The 27,093-nt window shown below is 45.2% G+C and overlaps 1 protein-coding gene across 1 annotated transcript in view; it reads right to left on the reverse strand.

The window, feature by feature from the left end:
* The window catches only part of ST3GAL3 (ST3 beta-galactoside alpha-2,3-sialyltransferase 3), a gene marked incomplete at both ends in the record, with an annotated part of 44,085 nt that extends 17,256 nt beyond the window's left edge, over positions 1-26,829 (reverse strand). The window contains 2 exons of the mRNA XM_010155945.1: positions 6,723-6,869; positions 26,643-26,829. Coding sequence (XP_010154247.1) covers positions 6,723-6,869; positions 26,643-26,829 — 334 coding nt within the window. The remainder of the gene's footprint in view (positions 1-6,722; positions 6,870-26,642) is intronic.
* Between the last annotated feature and the right edge of the window lie 264 nt (positions 26,830-27,093).

The raw sequence follows: 27,093 nt of genomic DNA on the forward strand, positions 1-27,093 counted from the left end.
TGTAGAAATGAAGCTTTGCCTCACATCCAGCTTGTGGCACCACAAAGAGAAGGCCCTGTAGGATTAGGGATGTGTCCCAGGCTGCGCTGCTGAGAAGCCAACTCAGCAGCATTCTCCAGGTGCAGGGGAAAGGGCTCTCCTCTCCCCTCAGCAGAGACACGGCACATCAGAAGGGACACGTGCCAGAGAGAGGAAACGGTTATAATTATTCTCTGGCTACATCTACACAGCTTCCAAGCTCTCTTGATTGCACACAGGCATATAAATTCACTTGCTGCTAAGCTCTAATCTGGACCTAATGAACCACGTACAACCTTTGGGGCAAGTTGGGAGGCAGGTCACTCCAAAAGAGGTTAGGCATCACGGACATGGCTGTGCCAAACCTGGCTTGCTATGCCCTGCACGATGCGTCAGTGCTATCTCACCATACACACCCTTGTGCCGTGCCCCAAAGACATACCAAAGGAACCACCACACCTCTTGCATTGAGTTACGAAAATAAAACTCTCTCAAACAACTGGGCAGGCCTCTTGTTATTCTAGGCCACTGCTAAGGAAAAAAACCCAAATCCCAACATCCCGCCTCAGGAATAATAATCTGGGGTTGGACCAGCTCAGAGCCCATCTTCCTGCTCTGTGTCCTGGGTATTCCTGTACCACCAAGCAAAGCTGCTTTCAACCAAACGGTTGAAGAACAGCAGCACAACGGTGGCCTGTGACGAGGCAGGAGCCTCCTGGGATGCCTCCCAGGCACACAAAGCTTGGCCAGTGCAGGCCAAGGATATGGCCTGATGAGTTTCTGGCCTGAACTGGTGCCCACCAGTCAGGGAGAGTTGGGAATGGCAAAACCCCAGAGAGCCTTGGCAGTGTTCTCCCCCTGCCAGTTCCCTGCCAGAAGCCTTGAACTTGGTTTTGCAAGCTTTGTAGCCCCTATTGTGTCTCACAAGTTTCTGTCCCAACTGGGACCTATGGTGGGTACCAGGTCCAGCATCCCCTCTCCAGCACTGGTAAACAACAGCGAGGGCAACCTCCCTGGGTAATGTAGTCTGAACTGACAGTCCATATTTCCAAGCCTGGCCTGCTTGTCCAAGCCCAAACATCTGGAAAATGTATTATCTAATCTAATGGTCCCCAGGGATCAGCCCTTTGCCTGGTCCCATTTGAGAGAACGCAGCACACTGACAGACAAGATGACACCAAAAGGCCATGTGACAAGCAGAAGCAGCAAACACAGCAGTGTGAGTGACACATCACCGCAGCAGTGCTGGGCAAAGGCTGCCTGTGCATCTGCGATGTGGCTCCTTCCAGGCGCCTGCAGGCACGTCCTCCATGGAGGTGAGCATACACATGGTGGATTCTGAGTGAGAAAAGCTAAGGAGAAGAGAGGCAAAGACGTCTAGTCTTGTGCTGCGTCAGGGAACACTGCAAGCTCTGCGGAGTGCAAACAGCCAGGTCAGGGGACCAGAAATGCCTTTAGCAGTACAGACAGACAAAGGACAGGTTCTCCTAACTGCTCCTACACTGGTCTCTGCTGCAAGGGGTAAGAGAAAAGGCTTCTTCTCAAGACATTGCTGTTCCATCTTCCATTGGTCCCCCCGAAGAGGCTTTAAAGACTGACTTCTACTCACAGAAGTCAGCAGAGAGGGACACCTTTGGACTTAATGGAGGCTGAGCATCACTTCATGGGCTTGTGCTGGAGATCCAGTGCTGGCAACTGAACCCGGGGATCGTAACTGCTCTTTGCTTGGTGCATGTGAAAAGCTCTCGCTGCTTTTCATTCCATGCCCGGGTCATTCCTGTGTCACTGCCTGCTGGACTGGAAGGAAATGACTGCTGTAAATCTGTTTTTAGAAATATTTGACTCCCTTAATATGCTAAATGAATTCCAGTTATTTATGGGATTTCACTTTGCTCAGGGTAAGACATACTGGATTGTTCAGATTATTCCAATTGTTACCTTTTTCACTAAAAGGCTAAGAATTGCTAAAGAATAAATTTCCTAAAAGCAATAATGCAGCTACCTATTAAAATCTGTTTGACTACTATATTAATTTATTTGAGGGAAAGCTTGAAAAATTGGTCACCTAGGAAAAATTGCTACCTTAGTTCTATCAGTTAAAGATCTGATTGCCTAACAGCAATAAAGTAAAAAAACAAAAGAAATACAGAACAAAACTATAATAGCCATCACACACTATACACAGCAGTCACTGTATTTTCTTTTTGTTCATTTATGTTTGCATAGGAACAATCCCAAACCTCCTCTTTGCTTCCCTTAGCCAGCAAGTTTGGAAATACAGCAGGAAAAGCAATTCAGCATCACTTACTGCGAGCAGACAAGTACCTGCAGAGTGGTCCCTGACACAGGAGCTTACAACCCACAGTGCTGCTCTGACAGCTACCTCCATCCGCGCACAGAATCAGCTGCAATATTGGGCCTCAAGAGACAAAGCAGAGCATCTCCAGCACTCTCCCTTCACCTCCCCGCCCCGTTATCCTTTGCTGTAGGTGGGACAGAGCCCGAAGAAGAACTGGCAGTCTGCAGCAGAGCAAAAGGGAAGGGCCAGAGGCTGAAGACATGACAAGCTAGCTGCCCAGCAGGTTCCGTTCTGCCATTTAACTGATGCCCTCCTACGCAACTTAGCCCAAATCAAATATCTTCGACCACATCTAACCTGATGCACAAGCTCTGATTCATCACTTGCCACAAAGCAGATTCCTGTGCAATGCAGGGAGTATTTCTTAAGGACCTAACAGTCTAACCGGGGGCAAGCAAGGGCACGAATTTACTACAAGCTGGCTGCTCTGCGGTAACCACGTATATGCTTCACCCTATGCGAAATGGGAGTTCATGGCCTCCTCTTCCACTGAAAAGTAAAATCCCTTCAGTTACTCTACCAAGTGCAAAAGCAAGCGAGAGTGCGCTCACCAGGGCAACCCAGTACTGATGAGAGAGAGTCATTGAGAGTCATTGACATTGAGACCAGACAAGGGAGCTGAAAACTGCCTGGGGTGCAACCAGAAAGGCTGCCTGCCCGCAGGCAAAACCAAGGAACAGCAAAGAGAAGCCCTGGGGCAGAACGTGCTAACACTCCACCATCAGAGGTTAATCCCCAGTGCATGAGGGCTGTCAGCACTGCTGCAGAGGTGCTAATCCATGGCCGGGTGCCTGACGCCGTCTGATAACACCTCCTCATATGGCTCCTTCACCAAGTCGGTGCTGAGGCTGGGTGAAGTCCAGTGGAGGATGCTTTGTGTCTTTAGTAAGAAGTCTGTAGATTCAGCCATTTCCAGCACATGAACAAACCAAAGGCTTACAGTTTTGGGCAGCAGAGCTTCATCTCACAAGCAGTTAAATCATAAGCAGTTCCATGCATGCATATCATGAGCAGAGATAGAGAAACAAACAGCACAGTCTGCACTGGAGTCCCTCAGAGTCCTGATAATCTGTGTAATCTGAAATGTTCTCCTGGCCACCTCACACCAGGCTCAGGGCTCTCAGAGGAGCCAGAAACCCAGTGCTCCAATGGCTGTGAGCACTATGGAGTGGCTAGGACTTTCACTACACAGCAAAAAGCACCATGGCAATAAGCATCTCTAGTGCTGTACATGCAACAGGCAATGACGCCTCTGAACTGATGTCCATACTTGTTCCCCTGTAACCTGTCTGCAGTGGAAGGTAGGTTATTCCATGCTGGAATTACCAGCTGCAGTACCAGTGATCTGGTTTCAAGCCCAAAAGACCTGTATACACAGAACGTCCACCTAAACATACATCACACACATACACCTTTGGCTAGTGGGACAGCCAAGACTGCATCCAGACCTTAAGAGGATTCTTTAATCAAAGAGAATCTTTATTAGTTCGTTTCTTTCATGCTAAACCATCTCCAGGCATTAACATTTAATTTTCCCCAGACGTTGCGAGGATCTGAAACGAAAGGTTTTCTTATCATCAACTTATCCCAAGCAAAGAGAAGTCCACATGTAGTAGGGAACAGACCGCTCTCTTCTTAAGACTTCAGTAAATGGACAGAGGAAACTCCTGAAAAGACCCAGTCCCAGCGAGAAGTCACTGTTCATTATGGGTGACCAGTTTTGCTCCTTGCTCAGACTTTTGGCTACTAGTGCCAAAATGTATGTTTGAGTTGTACCCCCCTCCACTATCCTCCAGAACCATCTGGCCCAAATTATATTATCAAAGCAAAGGATGTTACTACATTCACCCTTTATTGAATCCTGGGAAAAACACTTTGAGATCAGCCCCAAACTATTTTACTAGCTCTCCTCAACCTTGCTGAAAAAGCCCACAAATTACAAAGTTAATTGGCAGCACATTGTTACCATATGTGGTGTGCAAGAGAAGCACTGAAGTTTATTTAGGCATCAAAACCAAAAAGAGTGGAATATTACTGCTCTTTATGAGGATTTCGTGTTGGCCTTGATTACTAAGGCAACCCCAGCCTTGATCCTCCCACAGCACACTGCAGCACGGGGGCACCAATCTGCCCCCATCCCAGTTTCCCCTCAGAAATTCAGGACACAAGTTGTTTGCTGTGCTTTTGCTTCCTAGACCTCAGTGTTTTCCTTTTGCATGTTCATATGCTTCTTTCTTGAGAGGAGTTTTCCCGGCTGTCTCGCATCTCTAAAGCACGACCCTGAACCCAACTGGCTATGCTCTGCAGCTGCTGGGTCACGCTGCCTCTTGTGGAGCAACACTGCTTGCTCTAGCTGCCTCATCGATCTTGCTGGATTTCTCTCAAATCTTTAATGAGAGTTGGATTCTTGGTCTACAGGCTCTGATTTCCACTCTTACCATTTAAAGTCTAAATGAAAAAGCGTCTGTAGGAAATGTGTATCACTGGGATCCTACTCAGACTCTTCTTCCCTCTTCACACTGGCAGCAGTAGCTGTTGAAGCATCTGCACTCATGCAGCAGCATTCCCTAAGGCATGAAGTCCCAGCAGCTCCAAGACAGCAGTCCATAGTTGCTGTCTGAAGTAAAATCTGTACCCACAAGCTAGAAATACTTTCCCTATTTTTAAACTCTGATAGAATCACTATACTAGAGCATCCTTGCAGGGACAGCACAGGGTACACTAATGTCGCAGCCTCCCAGATGCACCTGCAGAGCTCCTGCTGCCCCAGCTGAAGGAATGAACTACAATTTACACAATCTAGCAGGGGTCATGGGCAAAGATTGCTTGCCTTAAAGCTCCATAAACTTATTTTTAAATGCTCAAATGGACTTCCATGAAGTAAAACATCAGGTTTCAATTAAGATGCCTTCATTTCCCAAACTGATGTGTGTTAAACAACCTATCAAAACCTCATAAACTTCAGTTCACAGTATTTTCATTTCCGGATTCTCTCCTCTCATCTTAGGTAATATCTCGTGTATTAAAATAACGTGTTTAAAAATAAAAACAAATCTGGAGAAAATAAAGGCAAAAGTCTGATAATTTCCGTCCTTCACTGGGGCAGCAGTTCTGATTTTCTGGATGAAAAATCAAGCCCACGTCCTTCCAAGGCTAAGTTCTGGAGAATGCAGAGAGGTGTAGTAAGTTAATTCCTTGCTGAAGGGAGTATCTGGGAGACCTTCAGGGCACAGAGCAAAAATCCAGTAACAGCTTCCGTACATACACATGCAGCAATGCATTTCACAGAAGGACCGTTCTGTGTGGCTGAATATGCCTGTGATTTTCTCACCTCCAGACACCCACTCATCTGACCAGCACAAAACAAACGTCTCTAACGTTTCTGACGACTTCATGATACAATTAGAGCATGGAAAATGAGGCACTATTTTGTCTAGTCCAAATCCACGCTGCAACAGGGCAAACTCCTGCACTGATAACAACGGAAGGACAACGCCAGGGGCAGCGCAAGCAGACCTTGTCCAGCAGCAGTGCTTCTCCCTGGGTTTGTCAGCTGTGCTAATGTGCCCAAAAATGTCACGTGTGGTCTCTATCAACAACTATATCACATGTGTACGAGTACCTTACCCACCCAAGTAATACTTTCTCTAATGGCTGATATATTAGGTAGAGCAAATATAAATAGGTTCTGAGGACAGTGTTGCAGTGTGAGATAATCCAGAAAAAACAAGTCATGACCTACTCCACACTAACACTCCAAAAAGCTGCACTTGGGGGTGACAGTACTAGAATGGTCATAAAGGCATTCTGTTAATACCTATGAGCTAAAATTGTTTTTAACATTCTTTTGTAAGCTTTTACATCTAAAACTTGCCATTGGAAGATCAGAATTTCTTACCAACGTTCTCATAAAATAAACCTTTACCCTCTTTTACTATAAAGTGATTTTAGGCCGCAGTCTCCATGAGGACAGTTAATCGTATAACAGTAGCATGACCTTTAAGGAGACCTGCACCACTTCCAGATGTGCTGAGGGTGCAGAGAGCAGGGTTCCTTCTCCCTCCACCCACACAAACAAGAGCCCTTCTGGCAGGCTGTGGGTGACAGGAAATCACCCAGCTGGGGCTGGAAGCCTCAGAGCTGCCTCCAGAATAGCAGTTCCAGTACCAGAAAGGATGGATCCTACCTTGGCCTTAAGGAGGCTGAGTGCTGCCACCATGAAAGAGCCAAAGACCTTTCCCTTCAATGTCCAGCAGCAGAGGAAAAGTAAGAACTGCGTAAGACTACTCTGCTGCTTGGTCTCTCGTCCTTCCCCTTGGGTTGGCTTGCTCTGCTGTATACCTACCCCTCTGCCCATCAGGCCGTTGTTGAAAGGCAGTCCGATGAAGCTGAAAGCTGCCTCCTGGATGAAGTAGGGATTCAGGATACGTATCTCATGAGGTTCTCTTGGGACACGGGTTGCCACTGACTTCCAAAAGCCATCGGAGGCACTCTGGCAACAAAATAAGAAATAAAAGAAAGATAAACCAACAAGTACAATTATATACAAAGGTCACCAGATTGCTATTATTATTAAAACAAGCAAACCAACCAACCACACTACTGGCAGCGGTTCCCGCTGTCCCTACCCACTGCCACAGGCCACTAGTATGAGGTTGTAGTGGGAGGATGTATCCTGGAGGGGTGACAGCACGTGCAGATACACAGGAGCCTGTCTGGATGACGAGTGTGAGGAAGTCAGAGTGGCCTGGGCTTCAGCACGAATGACCCCCTGGTGCCATCTCTGCACCCTTATTAGCACTTTCAACTGGTTTGGTTAATGGCTTAAGCTTTCCAGCACACTGTGATCACTCCTACCTGCTTCCAAGAGGATGTACCCTGGGATAGCAAATGCTTTTAAGAACATTCAAAGAGTTGAAGATGACTGTACAGCTCTACTTGCAGTGTAAGCTACATGCTTCCCACTTTATCCAAGATTTATTGCCTTTTGTTAGGTTTTATGCGAATTAAGCTGTAAGCTTATAAAGGTGACACCTTGTTTTCTGAAGGACTGTGCATATTTGTGCTACAAGGGAAAAAACCAACAAAGTATGTCCTTTAAGGTTTTCCAATAAATTGTTTTTTAATGAAAGTCTTCATCTTGCAAACATGGGAGAGCACTGGCCTTGAAGGCCACTACCCTGCTAGACAGCCCTGCCTGGAGAGGGGCTCATGCCTCTGCCACATGGCTTCATGCCACTGCTCCTGCCGGCTCAGCCTTAGCCGTACGGGCCATACTGCCCCCAAAACAGCCAGAAGCTCCATGTTCAGGGACGTACAGAACAATTACGTTCTAACGTTTCACTTCTGTTTGGGTTAAAAATTCAGAGCAAGGCACAGGGAGGATGGCAGGAATTTTAATGTGCTAACCACCAGCTTTGGCAGGGTAATCCAAATGAAAACCTCCTTCGCAAGCACCGAGCCATCTTCCCTGTGATCTCATGACAAGCAACAGGCAGACACTACACAGCACATAAAACACGTGCTTTGGAAGTCATTATTTACACCAGCTTTGGGTTGCTTACAGCTTAACAGTGACTTTACAGTTGCTTTCCAGGCACTGCCGAAAATAATGATGATCCCCTGCAAAACCCTCAGGAGTCTCCCCTGCCCAGCAGTGATTATCCCTGTAGTTCCGAAGGGTAGTTCTGCCACAGCCTACGCCTGCTGCATTTCACACACTCGGCTCCTGTCAACTCTCATGCCCTGTGGCACTGAACACCTTACAGAGGCTCCTTTGTGGAACAATCCCACCATTATCCTTAGCTGCTGAATTTCAGATCCCGAAGAATGAACTTTGGTAGATGGCTGTTGCCCTACAAAAGGCATTAACACAGCAAACTCGATGAGGATGCATGTTATTATCCAAACCAACAGCCTAAGATAGCTAAATGCCATTGCTATCCTGTTTTGATCCCACCTCCCCCCTCAAAGTGGCCCCAACAGGATACTTTTGCTGACCAGGGCAAGGATCCTGTGAGTTTAAGTTTGCATTTCAATAATGGCAAAGGGGTCTCAGAACCCTAAATGGAAAAAAATCCTAATTAACACTCATGCTCGTTCATCATAGTTGAATTAGAAAGAATGCCTGGTGTCAAAGTGGTCTAACACTTTCCATAATAATACAACATTTTCAGCCACTGAGTGATCCCACCATTGAAAAAAAATATTAGGGAAAAAAATATCAACTTTACAAATGTTAATAAAGTCCAAGATCCATTTGACCAAGGGATTTGAGGGATTTGGTATGTCAGCTGAGTTTTGTCTCCTTGTGAAAATTCATTAACAATTGGCTAAATATGAAACCTTTGGAATTTCCTAAAGGCACGTGTAAAGCAGAGGTCTTTCAGTTCCCGGGAAGGAGGGGAAAAAAATTAAATTAAAAACCCCAAAACCCACAGATCCCACTTGCATTAAGCTTGTTACAGGTCTCACAGAAATGAAGATGATAAACAAAAATTCTGAAGAGCTACTCATTCAGTGAAACCATCTTATCATGGGTTTAAGCAGGCACACCCTGGAAAAATAGCATGTGACCCTGAAACTAAAATAAGTTTATAAGTTGAATTACGATTTCATGTGCAACTCTAAATATGGCATCGCCTAAATTTTGCAAACAATTCAAACCAAAAGTCTGCAAGCTATTTCAAGTGGACAAAAGCTGCCTTTTGTTTGACTCACACTCCATAAGAGTGCTACATAAGTTCTGGGATTTAAGGAGCTTTTACATCACACACAAAATATTAAGGAGAAAAAAAAAATATTACAAACACTTGAGACTTTTATCCTTTGCTGTTGCTTGAGCTGTTTAGACAGATAATCACACATCTCACAGTGCTGTGTGAACTGCTAGGCCCATACCTGGGCTCCTCTCAGCTACTTCAATGCCAGTGGATCCTATCCATAGCTGAGACTGTAACCTGCTCCTTTGGTCCCTTCACTGTGGCTGTTTCTCCTGTCATTCATCCAGATGATTTTCCTGACTGCTTTCCTCACTTATCACACAGCTCCGAAATTGTTCTGGTTTCTCCCTTCTGTATAATTTCTATTTGCTCTGTGTTCTCCGCTGTAACTTTTCTGTGCAGTTCCCCTCAGATTATTATAGGGGTGATATTCCATTTCGGTACGTTTTCCCTCTGTAGTAATTGCAGGGAGAAATGTGCAGTGTCTGCATCGAGCTCTCACTCATACTTCCACCTATACAGCACGCAGAGCCCCAAACAGGGCTAAAGAACTAAAACCCGTTTTCCCAGCTTACAATTACCAAAGTTCTCGCTCGTTTGGCTTGACAAACCCCGTAGTTCTGAGCTGCATCTCAAGCCTCGTGGTTTGTGCTGCAGCTTGTCGCTGGTAAGCTACGAAAGGCAGGACCACCACATCCGCAGGCCCCGAAGACTGCTCCCCCATGCAACCCCCTGGGAGCCGCGGCGCCGGGGGCACAGCCCCTTCCAACGCTCCCTGCTACCGCCGGTGCTCGGCCCAGCCGCGCTGCGCCTGGTATGGATGTTCGGGCTGATTGGACACAGATGTTCCACGAGGTTTCCAAAGCAATTACTTCCCGTTGGGGAACGCTGGCCCCTTCCAGGCTGGGAGGAGACAGCAGCCACCCGAGGAGCAGCAGGCATACTTCTGCCGGATTTGGGAGCTCCGACTCGCAGTCTGAGGCTGGGGGCATCCCTGTTCTCCATCACACCGGCTAAGGCTGCAGGACTTCAGGGTGGGCTTTTGAAGATGCAGCATCTGCCTTCCTGATTATCACAATGACAGTAAGAGAGAAAGCGGGTCTGAAAACGGCTCAATGTTCCCACAGTACCACTTCAAGGTGGAACCCACAGGGTCCAGGCTGGAAAACAGGTTTCCTTGTGTTAAGTTCCCACCTTTATTATTTGTTGGTATTACTGTGCACCTGGAGCCTCAGCCACAGATCAGTGTTCATCCTGCCAAGGGCTGACAGAAAGAGCTTATAGCATAAGCATAAAGAAACCGGCAACACAGAGGGGCAGACAGGAAAACACGACTGAAGGGCAAGTCTCTGAGGGCCACAGGGTCTTTAAGCAATCTTGGAGTATTTTCAAAATTGTATAATTGTAAAGCACATCACTGAAGGCTTTAGAGGAGACTGTTTGAAAAGTAGAAATAATTTAGATGGGCCAGGACTTAGAAGCTCGTCTCTTGTACAGCTCTCATCCAGGGAGAGAGGCAGATCTGTCCCCTCTAGAGACGCCACTCCCAGAATAAATGGGTATGGGCATGATAGACCAGAGATGGCAGGTTATGAGAAGGGGATAAAAAATGGCAGGGCTCATCGAATATCTACAGGGACAAGACAATCCATCTACCTGCAATTCCTCATTCTATCTGCAGAATACTGAAGGGTAATAGGGACAGCTGGTTGCAAGCAATTTTTGTCTCCATCCCCTGTCTCAGATTTACCAAGGTGAATCACAACATACGCTAAAATGAAATGTGGCAGCTCGGAGCCTCAGCCAAGCAGCACACCTCAACGGAAGACACGAACAGCTCGAAGCAGGCTGAGTCTTCCACAATAATGATGTTTCTAACATACTAAGCAAAATAAGGCATAAGGCTATTGCCTTATTGCTGTGACATAGATGCAGCCTCTTCTGCACCTCTGTGACACTGCTGGACTTGGGAGTGCAAGCAGCATTGCTCTGGAAGACTTGTAATTTAGATGGGAAGGGGCCAGGGAGATTGCAAAGGTCAGCTAAGCATAGCAAAGAGCTGGATAAAGTCTAGGTATGCAATACTCTGCTGCACAGCAACAAGGAAGATGAAAAGATTGGAAAGAGAACCTGTGGTAAATGGAGATTACTGCTCTTTCAAACTCTGGTAACACCAGAAATGGAGAGGCAGAAGGGCGTCAAGGGAAAGAAAAAGCCAGGGGATGACACACCAGTCACAAGACCTCACCATGCCTAGGAACACAGCGTTCACTGGGATCTCTGCCCCCACCTACGCTGGAATGTGGCTTCTATACCCCTCATCCACAAGCACTCACTGTCACACAAAACACAGGTACAGCAGGGCCGCTGCAATCCATCTGCAGAGGCTTTTGAAAGGTTTCTGCTCAGGCATAACTGGATTAGATGTGGAAGGTGTGTTTCTGCTAGAAAATAACCATCTTATCAGCCAATGCTGCATTTCTCAGCGGTCAAGTAGACACAAAGGCCTAGAAAATGCTCTTCTACAAGTGGTAATATAAATGAAGTTGCACCATTTGCACCGATTATCAAAGCAACAAGGAATTTTTAGCAACAAGAACAGAGGTGCTGAGAGCCTGCAGTCTGGGTTGATGGTCAACTGCCAGATCCACTAGCCCACACTTGAAATATATTTACCCAACCTTCTCAAAGTGATGGAGAACCCCTCACCACCCTCTGTACACTGCTCTGTTGGCCAGCACTTGTTCTGCATTTCCCTATCTTCTGTTTCTAGTCTAGAAATGCTCTAGAGTCGAGCATTTTGTTCCACTCTTTCTTGCCCCACTGAAAAGCTTTTATTCTGCCTGAAGCAGGAACACTTGTGCTCCAAGCCTTTCACTCATCCTCTCTTTGTCCCACACCAAGAGATGCAGCTCTTGGCCTATCCAACAATACGATACTTCTAATCTTTTATAGTTTTGGTTTCCTCTCTCCGAATACCCTCCCACTGACCCAGTCTAGAATCAAATGGTTGTAATTTCCCAGGCCATTCTCCTGTCGGTATTCCCCATCTCCCTACAGCCTTACAGCACCCAAGGGAACTCCTGACAGGTTGTAAAACCCCTAAATTTAGATTTTACTGATGTTTCTCGATGTGAAACCCAAACGTATTTTCTGCCCAGTATTTTCAGTGGCAAAGAGCAGCAAAGCACAGAAACAAAAGCACCTCTTAATCCATGGGACTACTAAAGTTTTCTTTTTTTAAAAAGCAAAACTCTAACCATGTTTCTTCATTGGCACAGTTGAGCTAGTAACCAAGTAATTCCAAGCAATTCCAAGTAGCAGTTGCAGACTTTAAACTTTGAGCTCGACACATAAACTATACGGCACCCTGGCTGCACAGGAAACTGTAAGCCGTCCCATCCACAGACACCAGCTCAGAAAGCAGCAACCTCAGTGGTGACCAAAGCCAGTTGGGATGAGACAGGGGCACTGGTGGCACTGACCCTCATGTCAGTTTGCTAAAACACAGCAACGTGCCCTTTCCTGTGGCTGTCAGGAGGAAGTTTCTGCCCTGTTTACCTGCAAGCATTTATTACGAATGAGCAGAAAAGCATACCCATCAGGCCTACTGAATTTCAAACTTCATTTCACCTCTGTAATGCTCAGTGCTACAGCTAACCTACAGACAGACACAGGCCTCCTGTGCTGCTGGTCTAATACCAAGGGTTGTCTTCCGATTCACAGGACGAGGCAGCATGAGGCCAGGACAAGCTCTACTGAGTCAGGAGAACAAATTTATTTTTATGCTATGTTGTAAATGCAAAGGAATTTATTTTTCTTAATGTATTTCTATGGTTTTACCCGTGTAACTGAGAGCAAAATACAGTTCAGAGTTGTAAGATAACAAAACACCGTTGAAAAAAGAGATTGTCCTGAGATGAGCGTGAAGCTTTGAACACGTCAGATGAGCTGCAGAAAAAACCCTGAAGATTATTCTGATGAATAGCGTGTTTCACAAGTCAAAACATAAATGATAGCTCACATACGGTGTGTCGGAAGACGTGACTGTACTATGGCAAACAGGGTGATGGATAGACTGTACTACAGGCTCTTCTGTTCAAAATGTAAGCTGGATTTTGAGCCAGAATTTGAAGAAATATTCCTGGTTTGAAATAACTTAGGGAAGACGGAAGTTTTTAGTAAAAGGAATGGATTTAGACAATGAGGTTTCTGTTGTGGCTTTCTGTCTGTAATAACAATCCTTCAGTGAAAATATATCTAAAGTAGTACAGTTTCAGAAAAAACTCAGTGAAGAACAGGCCCCACATCACCATTATTTACAGGGTATTTTATTACCATAAGGGACCAGCCTCTTTATTTTGCTATTATTGTTATGACATCATTTATGAAATGTCATACTCACATAACATCTATTAGAAGAATACCATAGCTGAAAGGCCAAATCCATGCGCTAGGAAGTGAAGTAGGACAACGGCCCTGCAACTTTGAGCTTCAGCTCAGGATTTCTGTTGTGAACAGTGACTTTCTAGCTTTCCCACAAAATTTTTCTTATATCACCATATATTTAGGTGTTTTACAAACAATACTTTCATATTTAGAGCATCTCTGCAATATTTAGCATGCATCACACCATTTTAGAGGGGAGAAAACAGACAAAGATGAATGTTCCTATTGCCTCACGATGCTCTGCTTCTGACACCTTAACCTGAATTTTCAGAACACTTGTTAAGCTCACAGGACAACTTCATTGATTGTGCTGCTGCTGACCCCCCCGCCCGCCTGTGTATCTGCCCCAAGACTTAAATACTTTGGGGAAATTCTGATCTAACTTGTCCAGCATCACACCCGTCAGTCAAAGGCTAAACCACCTACTCAAGAGGAATCCTTCCTGTCCGCAATCGGGAGACCAGTCTTTCTCCTGTCTCCTATCCCCAACATGTTCTACAGCTTCTGAAAGTACTCATACCAAGGCTGAATGTCTTCCATTACAGAAATTAGTGTAAATCTCAGTCTTCCCTCTCCACTAGATAGACAGCTGTGTTCTAAAAGAGCCAGGATGTAATTTTGTAATTAAGGGTAACATCTGCACAGGAGAACTGAATTAATGTTGAAAATGCAATGTTATTTTTTTGCTTTGCATAACTTCTGGCAGCTTGAATTTTATAACCATAAAGCTCTTTAAAAAGTCTTAAAGGGTAATTTAATACGTTTAAAAAAAAAAAATCAACTCAGGAAAAAAATCCACCCCCCAAAAAAAATCAGTTCAAGAAAAACTCCACCAAATGCAGCAACTGAACCCAGAGCACAGTCCTCTAAGTGCAACTACAAGCTCCAGTAGCTATCATATACTTGATCAGCCATTAGAGGAGAAAAAAATACATCTTCTTATAGGGGTCCTGATCTATTTACACCTAAAAAACCTGCAAGTGTTTGAGGAGTTCCCTGCTGACTGTAAACCCTTCCTTTCTCTGCTGTCCCAGCACCCATTCCCCTTCAACTTCCAATACTCCTGCTCCTGCCACGCACCACACCAGGCTACTGCTCCTTCACGTTGCCCAGATAGCTGGCAGGGGGAGAGGGGTTCCTGAGAGTCCAGGAGATTCCCTGTCCCCACGTCTGTTGTTCATACCCAAGTCTCTTTGTAGAGAAAGAATTGAAGGGAAAATCCTATTTGTTTCTTATTCCCTTGGAGATACTGCATCCTGACTATCCATATGGGGAGGGCACCTGGCCAGCGCTGGTAGGGCAGACCATGCCAGTGGCTAACAGCCCCCATGGAACATCGGACCAAGCCATGGGATTTCACAGAGCAGCAGGAGCCACAGCAGGCTGCCCTGGTAACACAGCCTCACCGATTCCCAGCCACTGCCCTGAAGAATTAAAGAATCTCAGCAAAACAGGGTGGGAGGCTATTTTTAAATTTTTACTTTTTTTAAACGGGGATAAAACTGCATTTTCAGTAGCTTCATCCTGAGAGACAGCTAAGATATTTCAGCTGAACTTTCCAGCTGTGCCAAACACGTGGCATGGAAAACATCAGCTCAAAGATGACAGTGTAATAAAATGATAGAGAGTTTTCCTTGTTGCTTATAACAAAAAACATAAGGTGACCCCAACTATAAGCACAGCTACCTGCTGCTCCACTTACAACACTATGCCTGCACAAAATAAATAAAAAAACCCCTGCCTTTGCAGGCTTTGGGGACAAAGCACGAGGGCATCCCAGGACATCTGAGGACACCCATCAGCAAAGTCTTTTTTAGGGAGCTGAACTGGTTCATGAGTTTGAATACAAACAACAACTCATTAAACAACACATATTTAGACTAAACTCTTGGCACATTACGACAGAAAAAAACCTAAAGGATCACCACGGGAAGAATTATGGCCTAGAAACCCTCATCGCTTTCCGAAGTTATCTTAGAGTGGGTCTCCAGGGAAAATTTTACATTGTTTTTACAGCAAGAGTACACAGAAAATCTGTCTTCTCCTATTTTGGCATCTTTGCTGAAACAAGAAGCCAAATAACTTGTATGTTCCTAAGTGTTCATATAGAATATTGTCACAGCACAAATATATACAAATTATTCAGCATCTTTTAGGAGGAGAAAGCATAAAGGTCAAAACAAGAAGAGGCTGGAAAGATGCCAGTAAGCTCCTGCTCTACTTTATTTTCTAGACTTCCATTAATAATAGGTGTTTTATAAAGCAGAGTTTTTAAGTAACATTACATGTAAGAGTTTTTTCCAAACAGTCAAAGTGTGGATTGCCTGGGCCAGGCTCAGTATTTTCTGTACTTGTCAGTTGTGAGCAAAGTTAATTTCACTGAAAACAGCCAAAACACAACAGATGGACCAGCTGAGAAAAACTTCCAAGTAGAACTACCAAAAGGCTTGTGCACCCAACAGCTTGGCCATTTTCCTCCAATTTTATGTCTCTGATTAAAATAAATAAATAAAAAATAAGATACTAACATTTATACAAACCTGGTCTTAACTAAGAAAAGAAGAAACGACCACAGATACAACCCATAAATTTGCAACTGCAAGAATACAAATACTATAAAAAATAAGAGCGAGGTCTTCCCAGAATAACTCTTGCTTACCACCTTCACATGGCTTGGTTTATTTTCACTTCTGTTGTCAGGCCAAGTGTTCACATTAAATAACTGTGAGTGTTGAGGTAGGAGAGAAGCTGAATCTAGAGGGGGAGGAGGTCAGGGATTCGCCCCCCATGCACACAGCAGCATCCTCCTCTCTTGCAGCAAGAAGCTGCCATTCTTCTCAGGAAGAACCAGAAGCACCACACACAGCTGGAGCACAGCGGGAGAGATAAATTTAGGAAGATAAAAGCACACGGGGAGTTTAGTTACCTCAGTGTTTATTACAGCAAACTGGAGATATAGGTCAACCCCTTGTCCTGCAGCCCTCGGCGCTTCGAGGCAGAGAAAACGTTACAAATTGCTCAGGCAGCACTAACTATGCAAGTCATCCACGGAGCCCGCCAAGGAACACATGTGTTTCAGGCATAAATCGTCCAATCTATTCCTTTCTGAATTAACATCTGTCATCATGACACCATTCAAAATGACTGAAGACTGGCTTATATTAACAACCACACATCTTGGATAAATATTTACTGTTCAGACTGTTTTTCCCCCCCCCCAGATTAAAGAAAAAAAAGCAGATAGCAAAATTCCTGGAGCTGTGAAAGGGGAGTCTCTTTTCAGCCACAGAGAGAAAGCATGTGATTTTATTTACAAAATCAAATCAGTGTTTTTGCCCTCCTCTGTGAGTCTTCACACTGCACATGGGTGAACTCACAGCATCCTGTGATGTTGCAATGCTTTCCAAAGGGCTCTTTGGGGGAATTCTGTTATGCTGGAGGTTGCTCACCTCAGAGACTCCACAAAGCCTTTTCCCTCGGGATGCAGAAACAGATCAGGTTAATTGTACCTCCAGGAAGGCAAAAGTTTGCCCTGACCCTTGCAGACAACTGGATGAAGCAAATAACTACGTTTCATATGAAAAGCTGTCAAGGGTATTACTTGTTATCCTGGCCCTCACACTCAACAAATGGGTCATGGAGAGTGAGGACAGGGGTTCCCAGCGTCATAGAACAGGAAAACGAGTAGGTGACCCAGGAGTGCAGCCCTGTCCTGGGTACTCCCAGGGAACATTTTTCCCAGATCCTGGATTGTCTGTATTTCAGAAAAAGGTGTCAGCAGTCAGTGCTCACCCTTGCAAGTATGTCATTTGTGTATTATAAGCACAGATTTCTAGGAAATTACATCTGTCCAGGCTGATTTTAACTAGCTTCAGCTCCCAGCCACCACATTCTGCTATTTCTTATCAGCACTGCTCGAGAGGCCAAGAGAGATCCTGCCGACCTCCTCCTGGACATCCTCCAGAGCAGGGAGCAGTGTTCCCTCCATCAGCAACTTCCCTTCCAGTCCTTCACTCTCATGCTGCTTGAGAGGAACTTTACCAAGATATCCAGTCTTGATTTTAAGACTTCCAGAGCAAATTCATCAAGCCTGTAGGACAGATGTAGCAAAAATAATTATACTGATATAAACGTGCTGCCTTTTTTGGTCGTTTGCCTAGCTTCAGATATACTTCTTCCTACTAAATTAAAAAGTCTTCTGAGAAAAAATGTTCCCTCTAGGTAAATATAGGGAAGTAAATCTCCCCAGAATCTCATGCATAAGCTAAATAAATTGAACTCAAATCTCTTAGACTAAAGGAGGCTTTGCAGACCTCAAATGATTCTTGTAGTTCTTTACTTAAGTGTTAACACAGAACATCTTTATTCTACTAACACTTGCATGAATAGCTGATACCCTCTAGGCAACCTCTCGGTTTCACTGCCGACGATGTTCTCTGACTTCTTCCCTGTGCTGGATTCACAAAGTGCTGTTCCAGTACGGAGGAACATCTGCTGTACATGTGGGCAAGGAGCCCAGCAGGCATGGGCTGCACTGGGGGGAGCAACACCCACATGTCTGCAGGGGAAGTCAGGTGGAGACAATGCCATGCAAGCTCAGCACTCACCTGTTCATTCGGGCATCCAGGTGCCCAGTCGCGTACGTGCAGGCCAGTGAACATGCACGTCTCGGCCAGCATGCAAACACCAGGCAGTAAGGAGGGAATAAAAGGAAGAATAGAGCTTACTGACTATTTACGGGGTGGGGGAAATCAGAGGGTATTGTGGTGAAGGAGGGAGGTATGAGGGAGCAGGACATAAATCCATAGGCAATCAAGCAATTCCGTTAGCTCTACTGTTTATGGAGTTGTGTGTTTCATTAAGATCAGCATCAGATTTGGAATTAATTTTTTTACAGTTCCTCAGCTATTCCAAGCCTGTCTCTGATCAATGAAGCTAACCAGTATAACCTGAGTTTACATGCACTACGAACTTGAAATGCACCTACCAGGATTTGCATAATATTGCTGTGTGAATATTGTCAGAACCTGCCAGAGAGTTTCAACATGAGATGGATGCACTAGCTCTTCAGTTGGCCCTCACTCATGGCTTTTCAAAAGAAGAGAGGTGGAAAAAACTGCAACTCAACCCTCTTTTTTGACTTGGGTTGAGCCACAGATGAAGAAGGAAGGAGTTATCAGTTATCTAGGAAAGGACAGCAACTGTCAGTTGGAAGGCAGCAGACATCAGAAGAGATTAGAAGACGACAATTTTATGAAAGAGATTTTCTCAGGATAAAGTAGGATGGTGAGGCAATCCCAGAAAGGATGTCCTACTAGGGCAATGATTCAGTCTCTTCAGGAGGTAAATTCTGCTTGGGTCTCCTCATGCAAGAATGATGTGAAGGAAAAGGAACTAAAGAACAATAAAAATCTGACTGGAGCGCTCTGATTTTCACGTTACAGCCAGGATTACTGAGCCAGAAATGAAGATGATGCTGTCTTGACAGATGTGGGATAAAGGTTCTTTAAGGACTATCGAAGCCTAGCATGAGTAAATGCTTCTCATCTTTAAACAGGACACACAGTGAAAGGAAGACTGGAGTTATGTAATAGTAAGCAAAGTAAGGGACAAAAAAAAAAAAGAAGACAAAAACCATGCATGGTGTAGGAATGACTGGAAGGGCAGGCACACCAACTATTTTTATTTGAATTTTAAGGAGAAACTGTCTAAAATTGGGGTAATCAATGATGCTATTCCTACAAATATAGATACTTTGCAAACTTCTGATACCTAGAATTTTTTCATCCAGAAAACAATGTACTTATGGCTACTTATTTTCTTCATCTGCCCCAGCAGCTTAAGTGAATGTAGCTAGACACTTATGGATAATTGGCGACTATTCAATCCAGGCAAACAAACTTTATTGTCCAGTGTGCATCCATCTGATAGCATTAAATGCCCTGAAGGCTCACTGCAACAGCACCAGAGCAGCCCCTGTCACCAGCTGATGCCTGACAGTGTACTTAGAGACACACTAAGTATGCCTGGGTGGGAACAGCTCTCAGCTATGTAGTGACCTGCCTAATCTTATTACGCTGTTGCATGCAGGTATGTATGAAGGGCAAGCTCCAGCCTGCACTTTCCATACCAACAACCTTCCCTTGGGAATCTGGCCAGGAAGTCTCCCCCAAGGCCCATGTTGCAATCTGGGTCATTTATCTTCTGAGGTTCCTGCATGGTCCTCACCACAGTGATACCTGAAAGTTTGTTGAAAGCCATACGATACAGGACTAAGGTCTTCTCCTTCTTTAGGTAGCAGGAACAAGATTTTGTATAGCATACCTATATATTTTCCAGCCTCTCTTCTAACTATGACTGGAAAAAAATGTCTCACCTTCTCTCACAGGGCACCAGTGTTCTTTCTTTGCCTTATGTCTTCTGGAAATGGCTCTGATCTCCTAGACTAGTCGCAGATAAGGATTTATTTTTTCATATGCAAGTCTTCCTTGGCTCCCCTCGGCCATTCCCACCAAGGCACTGCGGTAGCAGGTCCTGACCATGGGAGCACAACCCCCCAGGCAGTACAGACTAGCCTTCTGCACCACCAGAGAGAGATAAAAACAAACAAAAACAAAGTCAGTGCTGTCCCAAGAATTAGCCCCAAAAGACTACCTATTCTCTGTCAAAGTAATACAGAATATTCTCCACTAAACACGTGATGCAGACTCTCCCACCTCTTCTTCTCAGTCAAGAGCCTCAGAGAAGCCAGAAGAGTCTGCCTCACATTTCTGCTTTACTACAAGGCATTTTCTCTGCTTCAGCACTTAGTAACGGTTCAGTTGCCTTGACTGAGGCACTGAACCACCCTGATGATAAGGTATTCTCCTCTATCAATTGCTCCTAAAATCACCCCCCACTCTGTGAGTGGAAATGGCCTGCTGCACTCTGCTAGGACCACAGGACAATCCCCACTGAAAAGGCTATCTTGTCTCTTCCTCAGCGCAGGCCTCATCGTGTCCTTTATGCACGTCGGCTGCCTTACTCACCAGTCATGCCTTCCCATATTATACTTCTGAAGGGATTCGTTAAAAATGGCTGTTTAGGTGGAAACTCAAACTTACGAAAGAAATGGGACAACCCTTAAGCTGACTTGCCAGTTCAAAAGCTTCTTCTCATTTATGACAGAGCAGCAAGTTCAGCTTCTGTCCCCTTCCACCTGAGCCCAAGGAGAGCAGGACACAAGGCAATGCGTTCATAATAATGTAAGTAGTGGATTTACAGCTCCACCAAAGCCAGATGAAGAGTCTTTCTCACAGTCCTTTCAAAACTGAAAAAATGAACTGTGCACAAAATATTTTAAACCAAGAAGCCCTTAGGAGGAAGAAAGGGAAAGGCAATATTTGCAATCCAGGAACAGACTCTGGAATGAAACTGCCATTGGCACTGGCCACTCCATTTGTCACCAAAGGCAAGTGATAGTGCTGGAAAATGCAGGTTCTCCTTCCCTAGCCCAGCCTCAGAGAAACCCCCTGCTCAAGGCCTGGGCCTGAGTTCTAGACAAGCTGGAAATATGCACCTGTGGGTGAAGCTTTGCTTGGGGTTGGACAGCAAGAACAGATTCAGTCTTGCTATTTTCCTCAAGATGACAGGAGGGGCCATGGAGGCTCCTCAGGTTTTTTCAGGGATGCAAAACAGCCCACAGGCAAAGCTATTTCAGACTCCAAGGAATCCGCGGTGTACTACAAGGCCCTGACATTGACAGTCTGCCCTAGTAAACAGGTGGCATGACAAGGCCATTACCTAATGGAAGTAGAGAAGCTCTAAACAAAAGCTCCGCAGACAGTGAGGGCTCTGGCAGCAGTCCAGCCTTGGCTCTAGCACTCTAAGGCAGGCTGAAGGTACCCTAACATACATTTTAGCAGGACTAGAAGTAACCTGTTGACTTAAAGCAGAATGTAGTTCCCAAATAAAAGATTAAAAACCCCTCCACTGCTGCCACAGCTGCCAGATCTCCACAAGCAACAGCCACATGCTGGGATAAAGAAGGGGGGGTTACGTCGTGCCCACTGATGGAGTCTCAGCATCTGCTGAGGGATGACTGTTTTTCAGATGGCATCGCTGCCACGTGTAAGTCGTCAGAGACATGCCCCTGCAAGGGACAGACAGCTGAACTTGGCCTCACTCGCAGGCAGGTGCTCACTCGCTCCTCTGACTTTCACTATCAAACACAGCTTCAAGGTGCCGCAGGCACTTACCGCACAAGTGACTCCTCCTGGCAAAGGCTGCAGAGATTCCTGCTCAGGCTCATTACTACATGAGAAGGAAGCTTGTGAGCTGCCAATTTCTAGCGAAACCTTTGCCCTCACTTGGCTGCTTTACCACCATGTGCCAGATGTTCAGGGAAGTGAGCCCTAGCAAGCGAGAGAGTTCCTTCTGATTCACTAATGACGGGCAAAATGCACGCTGGAATCAGCCTCAGTGCCAGGCTGTGATGCTGCTTTGCATAACTGGTACTTGTAAATGCCTCTGTTTCTTTCAGGAAGCATCTGTCCTCAGATGTGGAGAAACTTTAAGGTTTTGACTGTTATTTTAATCCTTCTCCAGCAGAATTGAGAAGAGCAGTATATGGCCAACATCCCCTTCCCCCCATTCCTCTGGTACTTTGGGTATTCAGGAAGAGAACTGACAGACCTAGGGTCAGGACAGCACAGTAGGGGGAAGCAGCAGGGTGGATCACCAATACACATGGGTAATGTCTCTTGGCAAAAAAAAAAAACAGTCCAGGAAAGAGCGTAACTGCTCTGAGTGGCTGTCCATGAGTAATCCACCTCTGGGGATGCTCCAGCAGCAGCCGTTTCATCAGTGGAGGGTTGGCTGGAAGGGTCAGCAGGCTCTTGCAGCAATGACTGCAAGCCAACACTACCAGACCAGCCACCGCAGATGCACCAACATCTCACATCTGTGACCCTTCTGCAACAATCACGGGTTCAAGCGCCTGCAGGCGCAATGCTCCCCTCTACTAACCATGTCGCCCTTCTCCAGCCCACGCTCCTTTCCCCCATTTACTTGCAACAAGTGCATTTATTTTCTTCTTCAGTTTACTCTAATGCGTGACAAATGACTGAAATCAGATTACCAGGGTTTAGTTGTCCTGATTCATCCACCTTCCCCCTTCTTATACACAGGTCTATACTCTCCAGTGATACGGTACTGCCCTAACTTGCTATCAGACTCACACCTGAGTGCCAGCTCACCCAGAACTTGGACTGGGACTACCTTTGTTTTGCTGTTAAAGCAGTATAAATATTTAGCCAAACCTGTCCTTTTTCTAGATTATTCTTTTCTCTCAAGTTTTTACTTGCTTCTAGATACTTCTGGTTTAGTGTGAAATAAAAGGAGCCGAGCTTGTACTGTTTCTTTGGTTCATATTCCAATGCTCCTCTTTCTGCACATAGTATCCCCCTGGGCACAGAGGCATCATGCACATCTCTGGAAGGCTGTCACACCAGACTATATTTATCCCATCAAATCCTCTGCCTCACCATTCTGCTGCTACTTCTGCATGACACTGATTCTTTTTCCTTACAACATCTCCTGAAAATCCTCCTCCCTACAAAGGACTTATCCCTTCCTCAGTATGCAAGTGCTGCCAAAAGACTAACATAACACTGAGCAAATCCCTCTCAGCTGCACGGAGAATAAGCTTATCTGACCACTGACCCCAGCAATAAATAGCCATTCGCCTTTCGTTTACTTCTTCTCTGATAAACCCCTTCTGATTTCACTTAGTCAAGAGAGGCACCCAGTCACTGGCCCAGAATCTCTGGTGAAGCACGTCCAAGCAGCTCCAGGTCTGTCGCCTGAAGGAATTTGGAAAGTCTCATACCCTACCTGGGACACTACCATGGACACATGCAGTTACCATCAACAGTCAGGGGCAAAGGAAACATCAGAGGGCAGAGTTCGGCCCATTTTTTTGAGGAATGTGTCCACTTCCACAGCAGCCGTGTTCTTTAGCAGCATACTTCCATTTCCCATATCTCCATCCCTAAGCCAGGCTCCTGATGGGAGCCACTGGCTTGCAGGGGGGATGGTATTGCAGAGGGACAGGCCTAATCTCAGATAAGGAATAAGCAAGAGTGGCACACAGAGCTCCCAGTGCTCTGCAAGTACCTCTAGAGGAATCCAGGAAAGGAAGAAACTTCTTTTACTCTGGAAAATCAGCTGAAAGAGAAACAGAAACTCTCCACAGAGAGCACTGGTCAGGCATTTGTCATTTTGAACTTACCACACATTGATAAAAATACTAACACTCACTACCAGAACAAACAGACGCCTACGCCTTATTCCCATAGCACCGTTAGTTCTCCATCGGGTCACCACTTCAGGGAAGAGACAGCACTTTTTGCATCAGTCTCCACCAGAAAAAGCAGCTGTGCTAGCCACCTGCTTGGAGCTAAAGCCAGTGACAGCAAGATCTCAGCCTCAAATAGAGAGATCAGACTAGAGAGGACAAGACATATGTTTTCCAGTCACCTGGACCACATCCTAAAGTATTCATATGAACTGGCTCAGCAGCCTCAAACCCAGCAACGATTCCCCCCTTGGGAACTTGTGTACAACAGGTAGGGCGTGAAAGGACTGAAACATGGACAAAAGTAGGGCCTAGACTTCAAAAGGGAAAAAAAGGGAAGAGATATGATTTATGATTTCTGTTCTCAGAATATCAAGATTCATTATTTGTAAGCACCTGAAAAAAATAACAAAGACGAGTAGCAACCCAGGTGGATTTGTCAAGAGCCAATCATTACTGGAAAAAAATTATTTCTTTATACAGGGAAAAGAATTATCATAGGGGAGAAGCAAGACATGAACGGGAATTCAGTAAGGCTTCTGACTTTTACAAACATGCCAAAAAACGTTATTAATGATATTACTGTGATACAACTTCAGGAGTGGCCAAAACTTTCCAGGAGGAGTTCCCAGTGGGCTCACTGTAGAAATGGAAGGATGTTATTACTTTGGGGTCTGCCTAGGAACCAACTTTGTTTAGTGTTTTCATTATCAACTTGAATGATGGAGTAAAAAGTCTGTTTATTAAATTGCAGAGGACACGAATCTGGAAAGAATGGCAGGTATGCTGCAATGCTCTGCCAAGGGAACTTGGCAAGTTGGAAAAGTGCTTTGGAAGGAAGAATTGGTAGGGACAAGCGCGTGGCGCTGCTCTTTGGCAGAAGAGCCAATGGCACAAGCACAGGGTGCGGAGCTGGGGTGGTAGCTGCTCCTCAGTTCTCCCTGAGACCTGGAGTCTCAGGGAACTAGAACAAGGAACTGGACCTACAGTCCCGTGACGCTGTGGAACACGCAGACAAAGCAGCGCATGTATAAAGAACGAGAACGGGGAGGCTGGTGAAGCAGCTGCTTGCTCCTCTGTTTGCTGTGCTTTACATTTTTGGGCACTGCTTTTTAAGAAAATGATGAATCAACTGCAGGCATTCAAAAGAGCAACAGGAATTAAGAGCTGTGGAAAACATCACCTACAAGAACTGAAAATAAATGGAGTGTTTATTCCAAAGAAATGAAGGATAAGGTGCCAACAACAACAGCACTGAAGTATCATGCAATGCAAAAACCTCAAGTTCTTTCTGCTCTCTGCCACTGAAGCACTCAGTGAAGATTATTGCAGTCACTCTCCCTGGGCTTCTAACAAGTCCTAACAAACTATTTGCTGCACCTTTCCAGGAGCAGGGGACACCACACATCAGAATCTAGTGATGACGGTGTGACTACAAGCATCAAGTGGAAATTCAATTTGTTCTGAAGCAAACCAATCCATCCTTTGAATTTCAAGGTAAACTCTAGCAGCCCTACAACTGTGTCCAGTTTGCAGGGCAATGACACTGCCAGGGCTTTCCCTTGCCCAGAACAGAGAACAGGAGCGTGACATGAACCAAACAAAATGGCTTTGAACTCAGTTATTCATGTTACGAAAGGCCATTTGGGCTTGCCCAGAGGCTAGCAGGTAACTTCATCCGTCTGGTACCAGGAAAATAATTGCAAGTTGATACAAGCATGAGACAAGAGCAAGGCATGAGCCCTTCAGGCCATCTGTGTAACAACTGTGTACAATCATATTCCCAGACCATTTCATTCTGTATATGATGAGCTGCCAACCTTCTCTCTTCGTCTCCAAACACACAATGTAAAATCTCATCCTCTGATCATTAATCCATTTGTTATTTGTTGAAAAATCATTAAAGAACATTTGAAATCAGAGATATAAGATTTGTTACATAAGAACTATACCCAAATAGAGGCCACTTATTCTGGACTTCATGACAACAGATAAACATGAGTGATCCCCTGGTTGAGAAGTCAGTGATCACAAACTGATTCCACTTAGGATGGGTGAATTACAGAGAACAACCCTGACTAGTCACAGGTCCATGTTACTTCAGAAAGGCACTAACGCAACTGATTGGGACAAAATATTTACATGGGGAAAGCGGTGGATTCACCATTTCAGTGGCTTTAAATTAGACTGGATTCTGTTCATCCAGGTGATACTTGAGCCAAAAACTAACCATGAATCTCAGTACAGCAATAACAGAGCAAAATATAACGGCTTGTGCTATTCAGGAGATCATTTAAGTCTGGATTGTAGCCTTTTCTACAAGTTGTGCTGCCCCTGTCTCCTCCTCCCCTCCTGCGCCATCATATCCTTATCCCCAAACTCCCATTTCCTCCCCTTGCCATTGCCCTTTTCCTTCCACTGCTCTCATATCCTAAGAGTCCATAAAATCCATGCAGAAGTTGGTCCTTTTATATACTCTTCAGAATAAATAAAAATTAAATTAATTGTTTATAGCACACACTAACATAATCTTAAATATAAAGCCTCATCTGGATGCAAGGCCAGGTTACGGATGTCTTTGCAAAGCGTATTTAATTAAAACTGAGGTCTATGGAGGTAAAAAAGCCTTCACTTAAATGCAGCAGGACACACAAAGGAACTCCTCAGACCAGAACGTGGCAAATATGACTGTGATACCATGTCTGCCCAATGTTTCTAATTAGGCGACCTTCACAGTGCCAGCTGACAGTGTTCTTACCACTTTCTCTTTGTAAACAATGTATTTCAGCCACTTGAAATCCTGCCATTTGAATCCCGCCAGAACAAACAGGGAATCCTTCTCATACTGCTCCATTTTCTGGATTGCACCTTCGGGATATGTGATCCGGAGAGTTGTCTTGCCACCCACGTCTTTTTCGAAGCCCTTCACAGGAGCAGAGTTCAGCCTGCGGGGCAGAAAAGACACTATCATGGGTTCCCACTTGCAACCAGGCGCGTGGGTGATGTCGCAGTCACTGCCGGGCAACAGCTCCCTGTACACAGCTCTTACAGCAGCAAACAACTCCCGCCGTCATCACAAACATTTATGAAGCTTTATACCAAGTGACAACAGTTTAATTAGAAGCTATTTAAATAATTTAATTGAATGTAATGCACACCACTTCTGCACATCCACTCCTGTGATTTAAATTAGGTTGGAAGCTTTGGAA

This window comes from Eurypyga helias, unplaced genomic scaffold, assembly GCF_000690775.1.
Source record: "Eurypyga helias isolate BGI_N326 unplaced genomic scaffold, ASM69077v1 scaffold37727, whole genome shotgun sequence".
In the NCBI taxonomy this organism is placed as follows: domain Eukaryota; kingdom Metazoa; phylum Chordata; class Aves; order Eurypygiformes; family Eurypygidae; genus Eurypyga; species Eurypyga helias.